The sequence below is a fragment of the Camelus dromedarius genome, chromosome 6 (assembly GCF_036321535.1).
Source record: "Camelus dromedarius isolate mCamDro1 chromosome 6, mCamDro1.pat, whole genome shotgun sequence".
In the NCBI taxonomy this organism is placed as follows: domain Eukaryota; kingdom Metazoa; phylum Chordata; class Mammalia; order Artiodactyla; family Camelidae; genus Camelus; species Camelus dromedarius.
The window spans coordinates 15,518,413-15,534,750 of record NC_087441.1 but is presented as its reverse complement, the minus strand read 5'-3'; the positions used below and the strand labels follow the sequence as shown (position 1 = coordinate 15,534,750).

Sequence of the window (16,338 nt, the reverse complement as noted above, 5' to 3'; positions counted from 1 at the left end):
CTAGCATTATCACTTTCTGATAGTCTAGTAATAGTAGATTTCAACACTGTCCCTTTTAGGCAAATGAGAAAGAGCTCTCCAGTGGCACTTGTCAAGTCTTTATAAAATTGCTTTCTTTGTTTATCCAGATCCCAAGTGGTGGACTCACAGAAATCTGTAGAAAGCCCCTCTCTCCTGGCTGCGTTTCGTCCGTGTCGGATTGGCTGGTTTCCATCGGCCTGCCCATGTACGCCAGCGCCCTCATGGAAGCGGGCTTCAGCACACTGGGCCAAGTGCCTTCTCTGTCCCACACTTGCCTTCAGGAGGCCGGCATCACCGAGGAGAGACACATAAGCAAGCTCGTGTCCGCAGCCAGACTCTTCAAACTGCCACCAGGCCCTGAGGCCATGTAGCCAGGCCAGAAATGGACCTCCCTGGACAAGAGCCACCCTTTCACTGTGTTTATGATGCTGATGCAATTCCTCCTTCGCTGGACACGCAGACCAGACCCAGAAGAAAGGCCCAGTGTGTGGCCAGCAGAACTCAAAGTCTTGGCTCGGGACCGATGAGCCTCTCTTCTCCAGAAAAGCCCCCTCCAGGAAGTTGGTGAGATTCTGTTTGACCCCCAAAGAAAAGACAAGCACTTATTTTTATTTTCAGGACACAATAGAACCAGCATGCCAACATGCCACAAATGCTGTGCCCGCAGTCTGTCCGGGTGTGCTGGGAGAGGGCTGGGGGCAGAGGGAGGCGCAGCCCGCTCCATCTCTCAGCCTGCAGGGCACCCGAGGTCCAGGTGCGCATTAGCCAGTCCAAAGTAACAGACTCGGGAGTGACTGTACACTGTTGACCAGGCTCACTTGTTCTAAAGTAAGAAAATGTGGCTGCACTAGGGGAAAAAAAGAAAAGTCCTATTCTCCTTTAGATAAACAAGAGACATTTTAATAATTGCTTTCTAGCAATCAGCTTTTATTTGCCTTAATGTAAGCTTTTAAGCAGTTATCTAACTCATGTTCACTCCTCTGTAACCATAGTCCCAAGTCTTCAGCTTAGACTGCCGTCTAACATAGTTGGGATGTTTTCAGCAGAAATGGGCTTTTCTAATTGTCTCACTCTAACATGGCTCATTTTATAGGGGTGTTTATCAAGCCAAATTTCATGTTGACTTTCAGTTTTCTAACTACAATTCTGGTAAAAAGCTCCCTGAAACTCAGAAAGATAGCATGTATGAGTGTGTGTGCGTGTGCGTGTGTATGTGTATGTGTGTATTTACGGTAACTACCTTTCATTTGAATCAGTTTAGTATTGTTACCGTGTTGGTCATCGTGCTGCAGTATTGACTTGGAATCTTGACCGTGTCCATTCCAAAATTCAGTCATCTGAACAGACCACCTTTGCAAAAAGTCATTGTAAAGTTGAGTATTTAAGAAAGTTGTTTGTTTGGTTTTTTTTAAGGGAAGTAGTTTATAAGATGTCTTAAAAGGTTTGGGTTTTATTTTGTTTTGTTTTATAATTAAAATACTGTTTTCCATCTTTTCTTATTTAGATAATTCTCTTAAATAAAATGAAGGTTCATTTTGGAGCCAAGCAAACTACATTAGTCATGTATTAAGTAGTTGAATATTTTCAGTTGTTCTCCAACTGATTACAGCATCCTCTTTTAGTCTAGTGTCTGGTTTTCTAGCAAACAGAAATTTAGACAATTAAATTATTAAAGTTTCCAATTGTTTACAAAATGATTTTCCTTTACATTCTTATCATGAGCCCTATTTTAAGCATTGGGTGTGATCATTTACAATAGAAATGCTTTGAACACAAACCTTGATAAAAAGTTTTATCATATTTCATCTACTTATTAAAACAAATGATTTCCCCCAGGGGAGGGAAAAAAGGAGTGATTTCATTTGTTACAAAGCCATTTTAGCTTTATACACCTGGATCCGTGTTTCTGAGGAAAAGGACATTCTCAGGTGATATATTTTTTCATGCCTTTTGGTATGTATTTTTTTAAATAATATATATTTCTTCAATAATAGTCACCTTCTATAAGATGCCATGTGAAGAAGTTGTGGAAATGCAGAAGAAAAAGCTAAAGCTGCCAAATTTCTCTTGAACTCTTAAAAACAGCCCATTTTTGTCATGTGGGATGTGACATTCCTGTGAGAGCAGTCCATTCAGAAAGTCAGGAGGCTGCAGGGCTCTCCTGTAACCATTGCTGAAAGGACCTTCCGGTGCTGTGGTGAGATGGACGCTGTAAAACGGTCTCCTGAGCCTGCATTTTCGGTACCCCAGCCTGACATCCGAGAGAGCCTCCTCAGTGTCTAAGCTGAGCTGAAGACCAGATGTAAGTCAGGTAATAATAGACCACAAAGGAGAGGGGGGGAATTGTCCGTGAACTTCCAAGTGTCAGTTCATTTTCCTTGTAAGATTTTCACTTAAGTAAAAGTGGCACCAGAAAAGGGAACTTTTGAGTATGAGTTTTTGAGAATGCCAAACTTTATTTTTGTCATTCTTCTTTGGAAATCATTGCCTTTGCCTAGAAAAGTCAGATTCAGGGACCATGGATAATTTTCAGTGGGAAGGGCTTCCTAATCTGTGGGGTCTGAGGTGGTTTTTACTTTCTTGTGCTTTAAAAAAAAAATTTTTTTTTTTAATCTTTCGTATTTGTTTGATCTTTTGCTTTAAACTTTTAATTTGATCCTAGAAAAGCCTGAATGTTTGTGTGTGACATTTGACTGAGGTGATTTGGGGCTGCCTGGACTTTAGAAGACAGGTGGTCGGCTTTAGCAATATCCAGTTTTTTAATCCATTGCACTTGGTTCAGAATGTTGAGGAAGGGTGAAAATTGTTGTCTTTGGAAAGCACAAAAGAAACCCGGCGAGGCAGTTTGGCTCAGGTAGCTACACATCCATTATGGGTAATTTTTCCTTTGAAGCTGTCTACAAGGAAATGCAGCCAGCTGAAACCACTATTGACATTCCCAGATAACCAAGAAGTAGGTAGATTTTTATGGCCTTGCCTTAGTCAGAGGCCCTTTTCTCTTTCCTGAATTTGGGTATAGGTGAGATTGGAAATTACTAGTCTGTTGGAAATCAGTTCCTGACAGAGCAAAGTTTGCTTTCATAATTGCAGCAAAAGAAAGTCAGTTCACCAAGTCAATGCTGCATGTGTGTACTGTATTATTTTCAGAAAAAAAAATATAGTAGTCTGTCCAAGTTATCTCAATTTTAAATTGATATTAGAAACAAGAAACTGTCAAGCAAGTTATATAACAACTAACAACATTGCACTTTCTGTATATGAAATCAATATTTAAATAACTTATTTTTCTCCATTGCTGTTCTTAAACATTGTAAGTAGCTGTAATATACCAGTACCAACATGTCCTCGCGATTGCTTCAGCCCGAGAAAGCTGTGTATTGTTTTAAAAAATGTAAAAATTATTGTGATGATTCATTTAGCAAAAAGAGGTGGACAGAAGGGTTTTCCTATGTATCAAAACTTGTCTATAATTATGTCATCTATGTACCTAGAAAAAAAAAAGTAAATAAATTTCTTCAGTTGAATATGCCTCTTTTGTTGTTCCTTGGGTATGCCAAGGTAAATGGAGTAGAAATGAAGGGGAATTTATCAAGTGTGGTTTTCAGAATGAACCATATTGTAAAAATCGTTGTTCTATACAATTACTTCTGCCACATAACAAAAACTCACTGACACTCAGGTTCTCTTTGCCAGACTTTACTGCAAGTTTTTTTCCCCCACAAATACTGCATTATTAAGTCATATAATCACAGCATCTTAGCCCACAGAGAGATTTTTGGAAGTCATCTCTAGTCTAAGCCTATCATTTTCAAATGAAGAGTCTGAGTCCACACAGGTGGTTGACTTGCCCAGTATCATGGAGTTAAATGGAAACAATCTTATGTCCTCCACTGAGGGAGGAAAAAAAAAAAATCCAGATTGGGATAGTCTAGAAATTAACCAACTTGACAAAAATCCTTTTTCAACATTGGTATACCGCAGTTGATATAAAAACATAATTTTTATTAGGAGGGAGTGTGTCTGTAATACAAAAACTTTGAGTAGGTACTATGTGCACTTGAGACAAACCAGTAAGTCGCCCTGTACCCTGTCTTTTCTCCCAGCCACCTGTTTCTCACACTGCAGGTAAGTATTGTAACCAGTGTTTACATATCTTTCCAGAAATGCTCTGGTTATTTGTAAATGTAACTGCAGATGCATTTTTCCACACCTCTTCACCCTGCTTTAAATTCAGTGTATGGAGATCTTTGTCTCCATACCCCTCCATTCTCCTAAAAGGCTGGCACGGTATTATATTATGCAGATAATTTTAGCCAGTTCTCTGAAATGACAATCTTTGCTTTTATAAAAAAGCCATTATGAATATGAATATGACCTATGACTCTTAGCAGGTGGAATTGCTGTGTTAAAGTTATGTGGATTTAAAATTTTGATAGATGTGTACAAAGAGCTGTGGGAGCCAGTGGGAAACTGACTGTCTAGGGGGAGAAAAGGCCGGGTGGAGGAGGTAGCCTGTGGATTATAACTGTGTGCTTATGTGCGGGGAGCGCTAGACTCTGGTTAAAAAAAAAAAAAACAAACCACAAAATCTTAAAAAGAACAAGAAAATCATTGAGAAAATATCTTCTGTGTCCCCAGACTCCTGATCTGCTTGGCCATCATCATGAGTGCATCATCTCTTCCCTCATTTAATAGCAAAATTAGAAGCCATCCCCTGGGCCATCTCTCTGGATCTCCTTTCAGCCCACTTGCAAAACTCCCCCACCTCCTCCCCTAGTCTTTCCTCTCACTCCAGCCATGACAAAAGAGGTGTCCCTCCCTCTGTCTAATCCTAGCTGCGCTCAGAATCCTGTTCTGGGACAGCCAACCCCACCCCGCGCTGTCCCCCAACACTGGATCCTCAGTATTCCCTCATTTCTCTGGCCTTTCCCCTCAAACGTGTTACAATAGGCTGTTGGTGTCTTCCCCAGGCTGGTCCCAATTCCCCCCTTTTGGATAACCACACTTTGTATTTCCTTCAGGAGAACTGAACCCCCCACATTTCAGCGAATCCTAGTGCAACTGTGGTCGCCGTGTCCCCAGCGCCCTCTGAGCAGGGAGCACAGCCCCGTTCAGCCTCCGTTTGCCCAGAGGGTTGGAGCTGAACTGCTGGTGGTGCCAGCAGAGCCCACGAAGCTCAGGAACTGAGGCACCCAAACCTCCTTGTCCAGCTTTCCTTTGATCCCTTGTGCCAATGGCCATCAAACATCGTTACTCATGTACCCCTAAAATAATATCCCCAAGCTAAACATTCCCTTCACATCTTAAAGTTGTCCTCTGAAAGTTCCAAACCATAAGTTTAAATAATTGTAAGACTACACATTCCCAGCATTCTGTAAATGTTTGCATTTTAAAATAAAATTGCAACATTACTTAAAAATACATATATCCAGTGGAAAATAAATACCACAGCAGTTTGATACCTACCATTGTCCATTGAAAGCACACAAGACAAAGGAAAATTTTACTCTCCTTTTCTCCTTGAAAGCCTAGAACCATCCTATTTCCTCCACACATTTTTATCCTAATGCAATGTATTTTTTATGTGAGAGTGTCTTTTTGATCATCCTATCATATTTCCCTGTAATAAAAATGCTTATGAATTGAAGTTTAATTTCTTTTTATCTGATCATTAGGCTCTATTTGTAACAACAAAAAAATTTCTGGGTTTAGTTATCCTGACCATGATTATTATTAATGAATTTATCAATATACAGATATATCACAATTTTTGATTAAAAATGATAAAATATAAAAATGTCTCTCATTAGTTGGAAGGCAGGGGTGGGTGGCTGCCTCATGGTCCCTTGATTATAGAAGATGTTGTAACCCCAGTTATTTCAAGTTTGCCCAATTGTTGGGAGCCCCAGACATTTTAAATAATATTTTGCTTTATGTGTGTGTGAGATAGAAGAATTTACGAAAGAGAAAGGAAAAGGGTGTCAGGAGCATGTATCCTCAGGCAGATCAATTTTATGACCATATTAATTTAGAAACATTATTAAAGCTATCCCGGGTCGTGTGCCCACTAGAAAGAATCTCAGATTGAAGAACTTTGCAGTAGGCTACATGGGGTTCTTCCAGAAAGTTCCTTTTCTTGCCAGAGCTATTTGTTGCTTTTACCTGTGAAGAACGATAGATCAACCAGATCAGTGTTCATCATTCTTCACTTTAAAAATTCTCTCTCAACTCCACATTTCCCTGACCTAGATAATCCCCCCGCCTCCCGCCTCTCTCTTGCCTTTCACAGACTCATATCTGGAAAAATACTCCTACTCCCATAGTCTCTCCTTCCTTACCCTTCATAGGTTCCCCAGCCCACTGCTCCCTGATGCACCTGAGGCCACCACTGGAAGCAAGGCCCTGATTTCCAAATCCAGCGCCCACGTCCCTGTCCCGACCTCCTCGTCCTCTCTGTCCCTACCTCGCTGCCCTTCCCAAGTTTCTGCCTCTCACTCCTATGCTCCCTGGTCTGCCTTTCCAGCAGCACCTCTCAGTGCCCCTCCCCAACCCGCTGAACGGTCAGGAACCTCAGACGTCCATCCCAGGGTCTCCTCTCTCCCACAGCGATCTCTCTGTTTCACCTTGAGGAGCCCATTTAGAGTAAAAGATGGAATCCCAAGCTTCGATTACTTAAGAAGAAATGTAATGCTTTTAACTAACAGGATGCTTATTACAATAAGAGCAAACCACATGTTGACACCGTCCCAGCTATTTTTTGTTAGGTTAAACAGGCCTCCTCCGCCAACATCTCACTTAATTTCTGTTGTTTAAGTCACCCAATCTATTGCATTTTATTTTGGCAACCCAAGCAGACCCTGTAAAAACATAGAGCAGCTCACGTCACTCTTTTGCTCCAAATCCTCCAGTGCCTTTCCATTTGAGTCGGATAAATTGCGCGCCATGGCCTGCCAGGTTCTGTGTAATTGTCTCCCGTTCCTATAATTAATTTCAATTGACTTCTTCCCTTAATGGAAGCACAAGAGATTGAACCCAGGACCTTGTGCACACCGAGGACGCACTCTACCACTGAGCTATACCCCCTTGTCTCCCATTTCCTATGTGGTCTCCCCCATCATTATGCCCTCTGTGTCTAATTCAGCCACACAGGCTTTCTTATTGGTCCTCACACAGAGCAGTCAGGATCTCACCTCACCTTTGTAGGGGTTTTCCTCACTTGGAACACTCTTCCCCAGAAAATCTGCATGACTCACCGTGTCCTGGCCTCCTCCCATTGGTCTCTGTTCAAAGGGAGATCTCTCGAAGTCCTGTCCTGACTCCATCACCTAAAATTGCACCCTCTCCTAGCCTTCATCTGCACCACTCCTGATTCTCATACCTGCTTCCCCTCCCCCTGGCCCCCGGGAGGCGTTGATTACCTAACACACTATAGAATTTCTTTCTTTGTTACGTGTATTGCTTCTTAGCTGTCTCCTCATGCTACAGTTGAAAGTCCAGGAAGGCACACGTTTCCTCTCTGATGAGTCTGAACCTCTACATTTGACACATAGTATTTGTTAAATGAATGACTGTCCCTGAATCACAAGCCCTTGAATCCTAAATGTTAAAGCTGGAGATGGTCTACTTTAATCTCAGTTTAGGGGTGAGGAAACAGACCCACAGGGTGATAGTAGCTGAGGTCATATGCAGATGGCTAGTGGCAGAGTAAATCGATAAAAAGGCAGACCCTCTCTACCTACCAAAGGCTTCACTGGAGCACGTGAGCATCTGTGCCATAGAAAGAAAACAGCAAACCAGAAGATCCCAGAACTGCTTCTAGCAAACAAGCCCTTGCGGAGTGACTAGTTGCTGCAGCTTGCGGCCACCAGAGGGCACTGATGGGCCAGATTGAAGGCCGAACCTGACCCTGCGGAGGGCTAGAAGTGGAGGAGGAATGCACTCGCCCAGCACAGCGGGAGGGGCAGCGGGCACCACCAGCGCCAAAAATGAAATTCGGCGGCGAGGAGGAGGAGGGAGAGCAGGACCTCCACGACTCTCCAAGTTACCAGCGAGACCTTGAGTCTCGTAAACCTCCTATTAAAACGCCATTGGCGAATGACGGGGGAGACTGGTGAAATTCACAACCCACTTCAGTAAACACTGTGGGGCTCCTGTCTTCCACCTGATCACTCCTTTAATGACCGGAGAGGGATGACCGCCTGTTTGCTGCTCCTGGTGGGGCTGAGTGTCTGTGTGTGCACAGGAGCCCTCCTGCCTGTCATAGGAGCAAGCTGGGGAAGGAGGTGTTCAGGTGACCCTGAAACAAAGTCCTCAACTTTAGGTGTCAAGCAATGAGATGGAAAACAGGCTCATTTTGGATTGAATGGCATTTCATTGCTCGTGGCCCAGAATAGACTGACATTATAAAAGCAGTGGCCAGAATGCAGTTGGGATGCTCACTGAACTCTGACGTACAGGACAGCATTTGGCCTTCACACTGCGACCGTGCGGTAGACGCAGTGATCCCCATTTTACAGCTGAGGGACCCGCAGTCACAGAGGCGTAGGTGGAAGAGATGAGATTTGACCTTGGGTTATTTTATTCTGAGGCCTTTGGCTTAACCACTACTGAATAACTCCCTGGTTGTCAGCCTGAGCAGCATATTAAAATCACCTGGTATATTAGTCTGGCGTCACCTAAAGCAGCAGAAGCAGTAGGAGATGTATATTAAGAAATGTATGGTGGGGGGGAGGGTATAGCTCAGTAGTAGAGTGCCTGCTTAGCATGCACGAGACCCTGGGTTCAGTCCCGGGTACCTCCATTATAAACAAATAAATTAATAAACCTAATTACCCGCCCCCCACCAAAAAAAAAAAAAAAAGAAATGTATTGACCAGATTGGCTTCTGCAGTCAGGAGGGGCTGGCTGGGAAAGTCTGACATCCGTGGGGTATGTTGTCAGCAGCTGCAGGCTGGGACCCCAGGGCACGAGTGGCAGCTGCTGTCCACAGGCAGGATTTCTCCCTCATCAGGGAAGCCTCAGCTCTGCTCTTAAGACCTTTCAACAGAGTGAAGCAGGCTCGCCCAGAGTGAGTCTGCCTTACTAAAAGTCAACTGATTATGGGCTTTAATCGTATCTGCAAAATACCTTCACAGCAATACCTAAAGTCATGTCTGATTGAATAACTGAGGGATAGAGCTGTCTGGGTTCAGGCTGCCGTGACACAAAACCATAGAAATTTATTTCTCACAGTTCTGGAGGCTGGAAATTCGAGTTCAGAGTGTCAGTACTGTCAGGCTCCATTGAGAGCCTGTTTGCAGGTTAACTGCCAACTCCTCACTGAATCCTCACACGGCAGAAAGAGAGAAGGAACGAGCTCTCTCATGTCTTCTACGGCACAAATCCCATTCCTGGGGGCTCCACCCTCATGACTCATCTAATCCTAATCACCTCCCAAAGACCCTGCCTCCTGATACCATCACAGTGGCGGTGGGGGGTAGGGTTTCAGCTTACGAATTCCGAGGGAACACGAACACTTAGTCCTCAACAGGAGCCTGGCCAGGTTGACACATTAAGAACACCATTCTACTGTGAAAGCTTTTGAAAGTAGGCTCCCTGGTCCCCACCTGGAACCAGAAGTGGAATTGGTGGACCATATGGCAGTAATTTCTTCCTAATAGATCAATTCCTCATAAATCATTCAAAACCACATTTGAAAGTGCCACAAATTGACTGGAATTCTGTCCGAGGACTTTTTGCTGCCTTCATACACGCTTCTCCGTTTCCTTAAGTATATCATTCATCTAAAAAAGTTAAGAGAATACTGCTGACCACCTTGAGCTTGTTCCATCTCTGAAAATAACTAACCAGTTTGATCTCCTTTACCAATGTGGGATAGTCTTTTTCTATTCAATTTAATTGCCTCCATCCCCACTTGCTCAAATTACAGGGCATCCTGTATCTCTCCCTAAGACAAGCCTGAAAAAAAATTGACCAAGAATCCCAGGATTTACTCACCTCAAAGATTCTTGTCTTGCTTCCAAACAATAGGCTAAGATCAGAGCCAGAGAAGTCAATCACCTACAGTCAGTCTCCAACTTCCTGCCAGCATAAGTTCTTTTGCAATAGGGTTGTTAGGCAGTTAGATAGAAATGAGCACTGGGCTGGGAGAGAGGAAGGGGAAAGGAACAACCCAGAAAATAACAGCACGTCTGCACTCAGGATAAGGGACTCCAGGAAGTTTTACTTTCTCTAAATGAGGGCCAGCAAAAGAAGCCAGTTAAAGTCAAAACGCTGCAGCTGCGCATAAAAGGACCCGCCATAACTTGACCCAATGAATATGCACAAAAGGGGATGGGCGTGCCAGAGCACAGGGAACCTGAGTTTTCAATCAACCTGAGCACAAGGAACCTGAGCTGTCAATCAGCCTGATCACTCAAAGAACCTGAGCCAATTAATCACTCACGAAAAGCCTCTAAGCCAGGATATAAAAACAGGAGAAACAGAGGCGTGGCGCCATCTTTACTCTCTGGGACTGGCCCGCTCTCAGTTCTCGGGAGTGAACTATCTTTTACTATCTTTTTACTTCACTAATAATAATCTTGCTTATATCACACTTTCTGTCTCTCTTTAAAAATTCTTTTTTGGGGGGGCATGACCAAGAATTGAGGTAATTCTTATTGCCCACTTCCTGGTAACAGGGTCACTGTTGGAAACTGTGTCCCAATGATTCAATTGCTCTCACCACTCCCAGTGAACCCAAAAGCCACAGTGATTTTTTTTTTTTTTTGGAGGGAGGACAAAGGACAATCTCCAGGTCTGTCTCTGAAGCTTAAAGCCTCCAAAGGGGGTTTACTCAGTCCGAAAGATGCTCTCTTTGCCTGGGTGGCCTCTTGGGGGGTACTTTGGGGCTCAGTCAAACAATCGGCCAAAACCAGCCCTTAATGGACCTTCCAGTGAGAGAACTGAGCTCAGGTTATCATCCAGGCTCATGATCCCCCAGATCTGGGCTCCTGGTTGGGGGCCCTTGGTGTCCTTTCCGGTCCGACCCATCTCCGTCTGTCGGAGATGTTCCATCACGTTGCACTCTCAGAAGGGAAGAGGTTAGGGGGTTATACCTCTTTCTTTCCCAGGTGGCAACCTGGCCCCTATTCAAATTTACCCACACTCGCAAAGCAGTCATGACTGCTTTACATAACAAGGGATATGGGGAGACAGTCATTCAGGCCACAAGTGGCCCAGGGTAATTAGTGGCTACTTGCCTTAAATCAGAATCACTGGGAGGTGCCACTCATATGACTGCCCAGGGGAGGCTGGTGTATGATCCTTTTTTTGGGAGGTGCCACTCATATGACTGCCCAGGGGAGGCTGGTGTATGATCCTTTTTTTGGGGGGGGGGTCAGCTTTTAAAGGCGAAAGACTTTAAAAACTCTTACCTATTACCTCAACATCTATTTACATTACTAAATTTATGTTACTAGATCATTGTTACTATAATTTAGATCTAACACTAACAAAGATATTGTCAATAAATCATTTTTTTTACATTAAAAAAAAAGTCCTGCTCAGTGAGGCTTCTAAGTCTCTGACTCCCCAGAATGGGAACCCTGGTCAGAACTGAGTGGAGTCACACGACAGGAGTCAGAGACTTGACCAGGCACTGGGCTCCCCTCTGGTGTCCCTCCTTCCAGGCCTGGTCTGTGTGCAACTGGGCTGGGGGAGTAGACCTGTGAGGGGGGCCCCGGTCTGTGAGGATGCGGGCCCACCCTCAGAAGGCCAGGTGGGTATGAGGCTGATCCGGAAAAGCAGCTGAAAGCAAGCCGCCCTCCCCAGCTTCTCTGTCCCATTGATACGTGGTAGGTCACAGCTTGGGATGTTCCACCAAGGCCGTGATGGCACCTCAGAAGATGGGACCATGCCAACCACTTGTGATCTCCTGTAGCTTTTTCCCAGGTTAATTTCAGTCCTTTCCCCTCTGGCCAACACCAGTCCTCACTTAGCCCCACCTCTTGGCTTCCATCACAGGTGCCAAGTTGAAATCTCTTTCGAAGGAGTGTTTCTGAAGCAGTGGGCAATGGTAGGGCTGGGGGGAAGGACAATAAAGGGAGAGTGATCAGACATTGCCCTAGACCTGGGACCTGAGCCTTTGATGAGGGAGTCCCCCACGCTCTGCTTTGGGCTCATCATCAGAGAATGGCTGCCTGCTCAGGACGGACGAAGGCCTCACCTCTGAGAGCTGCAGCTCCCTGTAAAGGCCTGACATTGTCTGCAGGGCAGATTCGGTGCCATCTCACTGGACACAGGGACAGTGTATGAATTTCTTCCATCTTCTTCGGGGAGGTTTCCAGAAGTTTTCCAAGGGCCCTTTCAGCTGTGGTCTAAACGCAGGGCCTTGGCACCTCTCCAGGGAGGAGCCTCATTTACTTTGGCGCCTGGGCACTTCCTATTTCGTCCCCGGCTCTGAATGTATGGGATAGGGCTTTGCTGGGCAGCGCCGTAGTAATTCTCTGTGCTGTCAGGACAGACGGAGACAGCGGCTGCCCCAGCCACGGGAAACTCCCATTCTCACTTCCCCAGAGCTCCTCCCCTGTTTGCTTTGAGGGGGAAGGGAGCTTGCCCATAAAAGAACGTTTGACGAGGGGATCATGCTGGTCGGATGGTAGAGGATGCTGCAAACACTCACATTTTCCTTGCAGATATATCTCCACCCACCCCCACCCCCTGCCCTGTCCAAAATTAGAGAAAATGGATAGTGTTCATTTTGGGGAATGTATTCAAAAGGTGCATGAAAGGGTGATTTTCACAAATCAAGAAATCAAGTTTTTTCTAATGCTGAGCACAGCCTGGAGAGGCCATATAGATGCCGAAGGCAGGGATGCTGGTTTTGCTCAGCGCCCTCTCCAAATGTACAAATTGGGTGATTAATTTACTTTTATTTTATCAGGGGGAAGAAAGGAGGACGTGCTAGGACCCACTATTTTACCACAGCCCCTCTCAGGTACGTGTTTGCTCCGTGGGTGCCGTGAAGGCGACCAGCTGCGCTGCCCGCCGCCCAGGTTCCCCCCTCAAGCTTCTCTGGTCCATCCTTCCGCTCAGGAAGCAACGGGTCAGCGCTCGGAAGAGATCCCAGACGCTCTCCGTCCATCAGTGTCCGCGCAAGCACCCCCGTGTTCAATTCGCAGGCCTCGTCTGGACGGCCGGTCCTGCCCCCTGTCCCCGGGGAGCAGAGCTAAGCCAGCGGAGGGGACGCTGCTTCCCGGCTGTGGCGGAGCGTCGGGGCTGCTGCAGCTGCGGGCGTGGTGGCTCCGACGTCCGAGTTGCTGTCACTGTTTCCCGCGTTCATCCCCGGATGGTGACTTGCTCACTCCTCTCAGAGGGATGGCACCACAATTAGTTTTAAAATCCAGATGTAATTTTGTAAGCCGTTTTATCCCCGTGTTTTACTTCTTGGCTTTCTTGTCGACACCGGCAGGGAGCGGGGCTGGAGAAAGGTGTGCTGGCCGTGCGAGGTGGGAGAAATTGAGAGCTGTCTCAGGGTGATGACCAGAAATTTGGCCCCCATTCTCTCCTCTCGGCACCTTGATATATGCTTCTTATATTTATGCATGGGGGGGAAACCCTGAGAAGGAAAGTAACCTGGCATTTTAATAACTTAAAGTAAAGCATTTTGAGTGTCAGTTTTTCTTTTTCTTTTCTTTGTGTGTGTGTGTAGGTGAAAGCATTCACTTTGACTGTATCTGCCTCACCTGCATTCTTCACGCCCCCCAGTTTCATTGAGATATAACTGACATATAACATTACATAGTTTTAGGTATCCAACAGGCTACTTTGATATTCGTATATACTGAGAGAAGTGATCACCACAGTAAGTTTGGTTAACATCCATCACTTCGCAGAGTTAAAAATTTTTTTCTTGCGGTAAGAATTTTTAAGGTCTACTCTATTAAGAAACTTTCAAATCCTGTCAGGGTTTTTTTCTTTTTTTTTTTTCTTCTTTTGGTGGAGTTTTTTTTTTTTATTAAGGAGGAGAACCAGCCCTCCCTGCCCCTGTTCTCACCACACCCAGGGGACTTCTGAGGCTGTGTAGTTACCACGAGACACTGTGATGATGTGTCTACTTGTCTGTTTCTCTCGCTGGACTGAACTCACAGAGGGCAGAGACTGAGAACTTAGCATGATCTCCCCAGCACCCAGCACCCAGCACAGTGCCTCCTCGCACACACCAGCGCTCAACAGATACTTGTTGGATGAACAGAACATACAAGTAAAGTATGCCAGCATTTTTTGGTTTGTTTTTATTTTTTAAGAGGCTACCCCAAGGGAGGGTGGAATTGGGCAAAAAGCAAATGTACAGCCTCCAAACATCTTCTGGTTCTGGATTTCAGGACACAGGTCTACAAGCCCCCAAACACAATGAGGAGAGTCAGCCTTGTCTTTATCGTCACCAGCCTAGTGGTCAGTGGGTCAGTCGTCCGGTCCAGCACCACCCATGCAAATACACGAGTGTTTCCTCCTTGACTGCCTCGCTTGGCCAACGCGTGGGCAGGACCACGTGACCCCGCCACAAAGACTCTGAAGCCTGCCATTGTATTCTCCTGTGAGCGGTCATTGTGCAGCTGGGATCTTCCCTTTTCCTCTCTTTTAAGGCCCCGTGCATTTGGGTTTTGCACACTGCCCCGTGCAGGAGGCAGCAACCACGGTGAGTGATGCAAGAGAGGCTGCCACAGCACAGCGCACGCGCATCAGAGTGGCTGGCACTTGTGTCGAGGTGATCCTTTCCCCGGTGTGAGCCGCAAAAATACCCGCCTGGTGAGTAAAGAGGCCTAGGTCAACCTCAGGCTAATGCTGGAATTATTTCTGGACAAGGGTTCTGAACTCAGAGGGTCCATAAACTTGAATAGAAGAATTCTGTCCTTTTCTTCCCACTAACCTCTAACTGAAATTTAGCATTTTTTTTCAATTATAAATGTAAGCCACATTGCCAGTAATAGCATCATCTGTGAAATTGTCACAAATACAAGCTACAGGTATTTCCACGTCACTTCATGGTGCGTACAGATCTCCTGCCGTGTCTTTTCCAGTCACTGGTACTTAGACATTGACTGAGTATTAAATCCACTGGTCAATCTTGTTTTTTGAGGCACTCATAAAGAAACACTCCTGTTATATAGGTATTTGTCAGGGTTCTCCAGAGAAACAAATCCAGTAGGGACTTTATTACAGATAAATGTATTTATTATGAAGAATTTGTTCATATGATTAAGGAGGCTGAGAGGTCCCATCATCCGCCATCTGCAAGCTGCCATCTGCCACCAGGAAAGCCAGGAACTACCCAGCGGTGCAGTTCTCAGAACTGAAGAGCCAATGGCATTAAGTCCCAGGCGAGGTCAGAAGACAGACAACATCCCAGATCAACCATCAGGCAGAGAGAGTGAATTCTCCCTTTCTCCACCACTCTGCTCTGTTAACCCCTGATTAGACTGGAGGAGGCTCACCCACACTGGGAAGGGCAATCTGCTGTACTCAGGCTATCAATTCAAACACCATTCTCATCCAGAAACGCCCTCACAGAAATAACTCTTAACCAAATAGCTGGGCATGCATAACCCAATCAAGCTGACACCCCAAATTAACTCACACACTTGTAAAAAAAATTAACTAGCACACTATATCATGAACTTGGCTTTTAAAAAAAATCTTTGTTACTGTATTTCAATGTCATTTGTAATTCTATGTATTTTGTTTTGTGTGTGTGTTTTAGAGAATACTTAAGAACTAAAGGTTTAATTTTAAAGTGATATAAAGAAATCATGAAAAGGATAAAATAATTATTTGTTTATAAAAGATTCATTATAAGGGTCCTTGGAAGAATAAACTCAAATAGATTTGAATATAATTCAAATCATAAAAATATGATTTACAGGGGGGAGGGTATAGCTCAAGTGGTAGCACATCCAAGGTCCTGGGTTCAATTTCCAGTACATCCTCTAAACATAAATAAATAAATAAACCTAATTACCCCCCCAAAATAAATAAATAAATAAAATTTTAAAAATATAATTTACGACTAACTTTTCAGGCGTACTATGCATATGTGTACTTTTACCTTCAATGTTAAATCTGCTGATATTTTGTGCTCACCTCAAAGTTAAATAAAATAAAAAGAACAGTAATTCTATATAGTTTAGATTATATATTTTAAAACATTATTTTGAGAAGATATATGCAGGCTTCACCCAACAGCCAAAGGACTTTGTGATAGCAAAAACTGTGAGAACAACTCTGCCACATGGCCATGAGCCTCTGGCCTCGTCATTGGGGGAAAAAACTACCTTCTCA

At 44.7% G+C, this 16,338-nt stretch overlaps 1 protein-coding gene across 8 annotated transcripts in view; it reads left to right on the top strand.

Moving 5' to 3' along the window:
* The window catches only part of SASH1 (SAM and SH3 domain containing 1), a 217,236-nt gene extending 213,691 nt beyond the window's left edge, over positions 1-3,545 (top strand). For all 8 annotated transcript variants that reach the window (XM_064486597.1, XM_064486596.1, XM_031456509.2 and 5 more), the window contains one exon: positions 129-3,545. In XM_064486597.1, the coding sequence (XP_064342667.1) occupies positions 129-392 (264 nt within the window). In that variant the 3' untranslated portion in view covers positions 393-3,545. The remainder of the gene's footprint in view (positions 1-128) is intronic.
* Positions 3,546-16,338: the final 12,793 nt, after the last annotated feature.